General features: G+C 39.1%; 1 protein-coding gene across 1 annotated transcript; it reads left to right on the top strand.

Moving 5' to 3' along the window:
- Nucleotides 1-304: 304 nt before the first annotated feature.
- Nucleotides 305-8,822, top strand: ppm1k (protein phosphatase, Mg2+/Mn2+ dependent, 1K). Its single transcript, XM_034595250.1, has 7 exons — nucleotides 305-461; nucleotides 1,604-2,103; nucleotides 2,207-2,307; nucleotides 4,191-4,356; nucleotides 5,731-5,875; nucleotides 6,290-6,424; nucleotides 6,762-8,822. Exons 2-7 carry the CDS (start codon nucleotides 1,634-1,636, stop codon nucleotides 6,891-6,893), a joined length of 1,149 nt encoding a protein of 382 aa, XP_034451141.1. The 5' UTR covers nucleotides 305-461; nucleotides 1,604-1,633; the 3' UTR covers nucleotides 6,894-8,822.
- The last annotated feature ends 314 nt before the right edge of the window (nucleotides 8,823-9,136 follow it).

Below are 9,136 nucleotides of genomic sequence, written 5' to 3'. Positions count from 1 at the left end.
TTGCTATATCTATATCTATGTCTATCTACAGTCTATATTCACATTGTTGAAGTGTTATTAAGTGTACTTTCTGCAAGTTTTATTTTATTTCTTTTTTATTTAGTTTCTTTCTTCCATGTTTACTGGGATATAGGATAACAGGGTCAGTTCACGTCATCATCCAACGCTCTGATTAGCTGTGGTATGCCTAAAGTACCGCTCAATGGACTGGTGCAAACGGCTGTCAGTCAAAGTCTCCCCGACCAATCACCTGCGCGGTACGTGGGGCGTCGAAGGAGGCGTGACGTTTGCAGCTCTGTGATTGGTGCGGTCACGTCACCGGCCTTGTTTGATAACATTGAGGATTCGACACACTGAGAGAGAGACCGACTCGAGACGGAGGCGTTTGTTGATTCATTGACTGTGAGACTCCGGGAGCCAGGAGAGGATCAAAGCACATCAATACACATCAAAGACTAAAGGTATCGTGTCGATCAACACTTCAAAGTCAAGAGGCCGAGCTGCGTTTCCGCTTAATGCTCGACACCCAGGGTCGCTAATCAGCCAAGTGTAGCAGTTGTTGCGTAGCTAGCTAGCTAAAGCTAAAAAAAACCGCCTAAAGGTGAACGCACGGACGTTAACGTTTGTCCCGTTGTTTTTCCAAAACTGCGGTAAATACGTTGTCCAGGACAATCGAGGCGCTGTTACTGTGACGTGCGTGCGGCGCATGTGTGTTTTCACCGAGGCAGCGCGTTATTGTTAGCGGCTAGCCTCATGACTGCCGGGAGTTGCATCATTCGTAGTATACACACAGGAATGCAGCATCAAAATATGAAGTTGTGATCAGCAGAATGCCTCCAAAACTCCATAATCAATACTTACTCCTCAGCTGTTTTATTGAGGGGAAAGAATGGAGATTTTTCATGGACGTTACCTCCTGTTTTTAACATTTGGGTTTATTTCAGGTCATGTTTGAAAGGTGTGAACTCAAAACCAACTCTAATTCGTGTTTGATTTACCTGCTGAGGATTTTCTCAATTATCTGTTTTGTCAAGTGTTAGAAAACTAAAAATATCTAAGTGAATGTGTTTAAATGTCTTCTTTATTTAAGTAACTATCCAAAACCCAAAGGTTATCAGTTTGTTGTTATAAGATACGGGTCAAATCCTAACATTATAGGGGCAAGAACAAGTGAATATTCTGTATTTTCTGCCTGATATATTACTGGAACAGGTTTTATTAGCAAAACATTTATTGAATAATTTCCAGTTTATCAATTAACAGTTTCCACATGAAATACTCTGCATTTATTGGCCCCCTAATCACTGTTAAAATACCGTAAGTAAAAAAGTAAAGGGATTGCATCATTTTAACCTGTTTTCGACTGCTTTGAGAAACAAAGTAAACAAAAGTGTCTTGTTTAATGATTGGTCATAGTTTGGAGAAACCTTTACCCCAAATAATTCAGCGTGGGTGTCAGCAGCAACACCACTTAGACAGCATGGCACTGTTTGTCCGATCTTAATAAGACAAACAAGTTTGTTATTATGTTAATATTCTGCATCCAGTCTTAACTAAATGATTTTTCTTCTGTGTCGGAACATCCCTCTCCCTCTGCGTTTAGGTCCTCTGCAGTGTTTGCGCTGTCAAGGGGATGTCAGCAGCCTGTCTCGCGCGCCTGGCAAGGTGCAGTGGTCCTCACGTGGGTCGCAATGGTCTTTTTCAGATGTTCGTAGTCCCAGTCCCATCGCAGCAGGACAACCACCTCCAGTACACAGTCAGTCGTAGACAGCTTTACAGCCCTTCAGAACAAAGACACAGCAACACGCGCTTTGATGCCGACAGCAGTGGCCGCCCCACTACTTGGGATTCATTTGGCATCTGGGACAATCGTATCGATGAGCCCATCCTGCTGCCCTCCAGCATTCGCTATGGCAAGCCCATTCCCAAAGTCAGCCTAACCAAAGTGGGCTGTGCCTCTCTCATTGGTGAACGCAAGGAGAATGAGGACCGCTACCAGGTCTCCCAAATGACTGACAACATCCTCTACTTTGCTGTTTTTGATGGGCATGGTGGACCAGAAGCAGCTGACTTCTGTGAAAAATACATGGAAAAATACATCAAGTAAGGACAACATTAAATATGCTATTATCAAATATCTATACCAGTCACTGCCACATGATCTTGAGTAACAAAACAAATCTGAACATGTTTGCTGTTGCTTTAGGGACCTGCTGCCAGAGGAATCCAATCTGGAATTAGTTTTAACGAAGGCCTTCCTCGAAGTGGACAAAGCTCTTACAAAGCACTTGCACTTCTCTCCAAATGGTAGGTTCTTTCATGTTACTTGTCCATAGACAAACTGTGTATATATACTGTATATAAATGTAATTACACTTTTTTCCTTCTCCTTTCAAAACCTAACTTACTTATTCTACTTAGGCTTTTGAAGCCTTGGATTTCTCAACTGACATGACACCTGCACTTTTGGTTAGAGGTCTGTCATTTAACCTGAAGTTACTAAATAACTGATGAACAATAAACATAAGCTACATGTAGAGCGAACACTAATGCTTGACTGCTTCCAGTTCAGCAGCTGCATGAACAGAAAGGTGACAAATTAAAGGTAAATCCCAAGTATGCTGTGTGATTTTTTTTTTTTTTTTTTTTTTTTTTATATCTTTCCATAGGGGGCATGTGGGGTCACTACATTTTTATTAAGTATTAAATCACATTATTTGATCTTTATAGTCATTAAATCCCAACCCGGTTATACACCTGTGGGTTAAACAATGTTCTCCACCAGCATCAGATTGGGTCCAGTCAAGGTCTAGAAACTTAAAGAGTCTATACCAACAAAGACTCACACTACGAGGCAAGTGGTGGCTAAACACCTTACAACACCCGCACTTGGTGTTGTGATTTCCTTTAATTGTCACCCATCTGTTGATATTTTATCAGTCTTTAGAAATTGCTACCAGGGTTCATTCAAATATCCCTCAAACAAATGAATGCAAAACTTTTCTCTCAGTAAATCATGTGGTCTACATGTTTTCCCTAGTCGTGTAGAAACTAGTTGGTTACCTTGTATTTTCTCAAGTGGCATTATGTCTGATTAAGATTATCTAATGATATTAAAGCTAGTAAACCTGTTTTGTGGCCAAACACCGGCCACGCTGTGTGAAATGTCCCAATATGCCTGTGTGTGTGTGCATGTTATCCACGGCAGCTGCGGACCCAGCTCAGAGCTGGAGGCCCTTGGCACCAATGTGGATGACGAGAGACTAGATATTGAAGGAGAGTCCAGCGGGTCCAACTCCTGGACTACTGGAAGGTTCCCTATCTTTCTCTCACTCCTCTCTCTCTCTTTCTTTCTTTCTCTTCCTTCTTTTCTTCCCTCACCAAGTGTATGCAAAGCTTCTTGTGAGACAGTGCTTCAGTTTGACGAGTTATATGAAATATATGATGTCAGTTATTGATCTAGTTAGTCCACAAGATACATCACATTTAATATGCAGATTGGATTAAAAAACATGATGCAGGCCTGTAAATCCACTTAATGACATTTGATGCTGTAGAATTTATTACATATAAATTGACCATTTAGTCAATATCCTGTCTTTGCCACTTATAAAACTGACTGAAAGCACATTCACTGAGTCCAGTGATGTAATTGCTTCTAACTGTTTTCCTGCTTTAATAAGAACCGTTACAAATTACTATTACCATATATCAAATAAATTTGATATCACTTCAGATTAGCGATGATTTTTTTCTACATTTGAGTCTATATAAATAACCTAGACAAGTTAGTTGTAGCTTTCTGTGAAATCTTAGGGAATCTATTTCTGTGGATTTTTGTAAACCGGGCCCAATGTTGGACACATGTATTGTGCCACTTGTTTATCATTATTTATAATTTTTAGGTTCAGCCTTAGTCTTCACTCTGCTGTGAAAATTTGCTCGGGAGCGCAACCCTGTTAGACCTGCATGTGTGATTGTCTCCTCTATTGTTTACTGTGTAATCTGTAGTTCGCTGTATATGTCAAGTCCACTATATAACTTCCCACCCATGTCTTCATGCTTTACTGCGTGACTGTGAGCGTGTGAGAATACAACATGTGGTTGCTGTGAACAATGTGAACAGTAACTTTTTGTGTGGACCTTCATGGCTCCTTCCACCTCTGATGTTTCTTGTTATGTCTCTGTAGTGATGGGGATAAATGCAGGAACCACTGCCACTGTGGCCCTGCTGAGAGACGGCATTGAGCTAGTGGTGGGCAGTGTGGGTGACAGCCGCGCCATGCTGTGCCGCAAGGGCAAAGCCCTTAAACTCACTGTCGACCACACTCCTGACAGGAAGGATGAGAAAGAGAGGTACGTGAATGTTGTCAGTTTATACAAGGTTCATCTGCTTAGTTTAACTTAGACATTTTAGTCTTAGACTTTCTTAGTGCATGGATTTTGGTGTGCAGCGGAGTCTGTGTGTGTGGCGCTGTTACCTTTCCCCTCAAATTCTGGGACTATCATACAGAAGCTATGCACTGTACTAGAATTTTGTCAGGAGGCGGTGGTCGCCTCGCAAAACAACCTGAATGTCTTGTATAGGGTTGCAAAGGGGCGGAAAAGGGGTGGTAAATTTCCGGAAACTTTCCATGGGAAGTTATGCTCGGGAATTTGGGGAATTTTGAAAAAAATTTTTTACCGCAAATTAAACGCTGAGCAATAAAAAAATAATTCTAAACTATTTTAAAGATGTATGGAATGCAGCACACGCTGCACGTTGAATTTCAACCCTGCACTGTGCATTTCTCCATCACATGCACAGTGCATTCTTCCATGTGCAGTGCATTCTTCCATCACATGCACAGATAATTCCCAGCATCCTGCACACTACAGCAGGGCTATTGAGGCCACACTACTGCATTAGCCCAAGGACTAGTCAGGTAAGTTTTGATGATATTACTGGGGAAAATATATAAGCATGCTGATTGAGGATTGTTCATCTGTTCATCTAACCTATTTCTATTCATTTATTCATCAATTGTAAAATATTTTTAAAGACGATTCCAATTGTTTAGCTAACTATTTATATCTCTGGCATTGCATTAGTGTTTTTTACAAGCTTTTTTCTCATCTTATTCTACAGAACAATGCCACGTGCACTATCTCGTGTGGAGACATTTCACCCCAACCAATGTAGAAGGAAAGGCTGTGGACATTTGCAAATACTGTGCAAAGACCTATGTTAAGAATGCCACAAAGATGCAGAAGCATATAGTCAAGTGCCCAAAGTTTCCTCAGGGCTCAAATCAGCTTATGACAAAACAAAATGTTTATATTTATGTCTGTATATGACAAGGTAAATACAGTTAGTATAAATTACCCACAAAATTTCCAGTTAATTCCCGTATATTCCCGTATATTCCCATGGAAAGTTTCCAACTTTGAATATTCCCGGAATTTTGCAACCCTAGTCTTGTAGTAGGGGAAGACAATATTTTGCGATGAAGGTTTGCAGACCTTTTCAATGTTATTATCCACAGCAGTCTTTAGTTTGATAGGTGGCTGCTGTTCCTGTAACTGTAAGACATTTAACATTTGAGTTAGATGCACTGATGTAGCTTAATTAGCAATGATTAGCCTGAGAAAGATATTGTTAATGATATTGTCAATGTTGTTATTATTATTATTATTATTATTATTTTAGTCATTTGTTGTGTTCCTCTCTCCCTGTGCACTGACCTCAAGGATCAAAAGGAGTGGGGGTTTTATTACCTGGAATAGTCTGGGACAACCAAACGTCAACGGCAGGCTGGCGATGACACGCAGCATTGGAGACTTTGACCTGAAGAAAATGGGGGTCATTGCTGAGCCTGAGACCAAGAGAGTGACGGTAGGTTTACAAAAAGCTGTTGTTGCAACTTCAGATAAATATTTCACAATATTAATAAATGCAGGAATTCTAACCCCAAAAAATATTTACCAGGATATACAGGGACAAATTGACCTTATTAACAGAAAGTGCATATTATGTTTTATTGTTAAAATGTTAATTCTGCACATATAAATATTCTCCTATCTGTCAACATAGTCATCTAAATAGCCAATAATGAATGTTTTCACATTTCCTTTAACCTGCAAATATGTCCACAAATATATTGTATCATTATGAATTTAGTTGTTTTCCTCTGACCTCTTTCTAACTTTTCATCTAAAAATTCAGTGATACTTGGTGAAATTATTATTAATATTTTGAATGATAGAAATATTCAAGTTCAATATTGATTATCTTTTCTTTTCCCTTCAGGTGCACCCTGTCCACGACTCCTTCCTGGCTCTGACCACAGACGGCATTAACTTCATTATGAATAGCCAGGAAATCTGCAACGTAATCAACCAGTGCCACGACCCCAAAGACGCAGCTCAGAGAATATCTGACCAGGTACTTTAAGCTTTGAATTTGTGGCTGTGGGTTTAAGCCTCACGGAGAGTTAGAACTTTAGTATTGAACTAAATTTAGCATTGTACTAATTGAACTTGTTGCATTGAAAGCCTTTTAGAAATACATTTTCACGATCTTCTGTTAGTCTTACACCAAAGCACAATGGTGTAGAAGCACTTAGCTTAACCTCTGCTCTGGAGCTATGCATCATGGTCCTAAAGCATAAGGGCATTATAAGCCCAAAACCAGAGCTCCGCTAGCGAATAACCATTAAACTTTACAAATACACTAGCCTACATTAATGTTTTTGAATTGTTATGAATTTCTTCTCTCCCAGGCTCTTCAGTATGGATCAGAGGACAACAGCACGATTATTGTTGTGCCCTTTGGTGCTTGGGGAAAGCACGACAAATCGGACACAAGTTTTTCCTTCAGCAGGAATTTCGTGCCCAGCAGTCGCTGGGCGTAGTCAGCAAGACGTCGGACGAAATGCTTTGGTCTGTGGACCTTATTATTCTGTGCAATACAATCGGTGCCCTTGAGGAAACAAGAACAGTTTGGTTTGCCCAACAATAATACCTATGGTTTAAAACGTTTTATTTAGGGTAACATGATTATTTTTAGCCTCTGTGATGTAAGAGGTGGTGAATTAATGTGCACTAAATTAAAAACATCCTCTGTCTACAAGTTTTATCTACTAGAAAGCCAATGACCTTATAGGTGCTAAAAGTTGAGAAGCGTTTGAATGGCAGACAGGAATTAATGGTGTCACTTAGTAAATATGTAGCCTGTCTACATTAGCTAAGATTTTAAGACAAGTATTCTTGTGTGTCTGCCATTCAGATATATATTTTGTGTATTTAGGTGTTCATAATGCCCAAGTTTGCACTTTTTGTTTTCAACTTAATATCTTAAGGATAACTTAACTTGGAAAAGTTACATTTTAAGACAGTGGTGCATTTGGATTTCACCAGTTGTTTTTAAGCCTCTAATTCTTGTACATTCATCAGTGTTAACACAGGAGTACAAGAGAATAGGAAAGGGCCTTTTCAGAACCCTTGTACGAGAATACCAAATTTACTTTAAAATCTGTAACAACTGGAATATAATCACACACAAAATAGTGAGTAGTTCTTATTGACTCATGATTCTGGAGCTTTATTTCCATGCAATGGGTCAAAGCATTCTAAATCAGACTAAACAGAAATAACTACTCAATTCACTGTTGCTATTTTAACGTTTGACCCATTTTCAAGTACTTTCCCATTAAAAAGATTCAACACTTATTGTATTTTGTGTACTTATAGTACTTCCTAAAGCACCCCCCATGAGCATTGATGCTCATTTGCTCAATTGTGATGGTTTGAGCAAAACCCTTAATGTAGTAAAGGACAAAGTAATCTGGTGAGCTAGTGGGCTGTGTGAATGGAGTTGCTTATGGCTCAGTGACTGAACCTGGCATTTAATAATAAGACTAATGTTTGTTGGAATTAAAACATTGCTCAGGCTTATATAAGTGTTACTATCGGTAGTGAATTGAAACCAGTCTTGTTAGGGCACTGTTGAGTGTGAAGGGTACAGAAATGTAGAGATTATGTTTTGTAAATAATTCTATTTATGTATATCTGGAAAACTGATAGTTCTCTGATACATTTACGTGATATCTTGGCTAAATCTCATATCAGAATATCTTGACACGCACAGGATCTCTGCTTCAGTGCTGTGTAAAGCGGCATTATTTACATTGTAACTCGGTTACAATCAGTAATTCACCATTTACACCACTTGTCACTCAGCAAGAGTAAAGCACACTTAATGCAACGCTATATAACTGTTCAGCTGAGAGCCATGTATGACAATTTGAATGTTTAGCTTAAATGCCCTCCATGAGTGAAAAAACACAATCAGATACAGAAGTAATTAAGCTGTATACGTTGTCCTGGGTTACCTGATGCAAAACAGAGTAAAACCATTAGATTCACTGTGCAGCTTTTGTTTGTTACTTTGTATTGTGGTTGTTACAGCTTGACAAATGAAAGCATCCGTATTTATCAGTAACTTGTTCTGACTGTGAGACTTGCAAATGTTGTGTGGCTATCAGCTTTTCCTCAAATAACACTTATAAACGTTCTGTAAATACCCTCCTCTTCCTCATTCATACAACTGGTGAAACCTTGATTTATGTCTGAGAAGCCTCCTCATCTGTTGAAGCTTTCTTTCACAGTGTGTTCAGCGTTTATTTTACTGTATTTTGTTTCATTGCCTTTTAGACACAATCATTGTCGCTGCGGACCTGTAACTGGGACTAAATGTGATGGTTTCAAAAGCACTGTTACTGTATTTTTGATCTAAATGGCTCGTGACATCTCAATTAAAAACAACAAATACAAATATGTGTTGTCTTCGTTAATTATTGTTTGTCCTAATGTTCTTGTCGGAGGTTAAGCGGTTATAGTCATGAAATCAAAATGTCAAATGTTTTACATTTTTCATAGTCAACGGGGGTGAATTTGATGCACATGGCCTCTGAGGATATACTTGAATATTTTTATGGCTGTCACTTACAGCCATAAATTGATTGATTTCTATTTATTGATAAAAGGAGCCTGGCTGATATTTTTCAGTTAGACCAACTTGTCCATGTTCAGGGTTCCTGCAGCTCCTTGAAAGTCTTAAATTAAAATAATTTAATTAAGGTCTTAAATTGTAGGC

The sequence above is a fragment of the Hippoglossus hippoglossus genome, chromosome 1, assembly GCF_009819705.1.
Source record: "Hippoglossus hippoglossus isolate fHipHip1 chromosome 1, fHipHip1.pri, whole genome shotgun sequence".
Classification (NCBI taxonomy): domain Eukaryota; kingdom Metazoa; phylum Chordata; class Actinopteri; order Pleuronectiformes; family Pleuronectidae; genus Hippoglossus; species Hippoglossus hippoglossus.
Note: the sequence above shows the minus strand (reverse complement) of the source record. Positions and strands in the feature narration are given on the sequence as shown.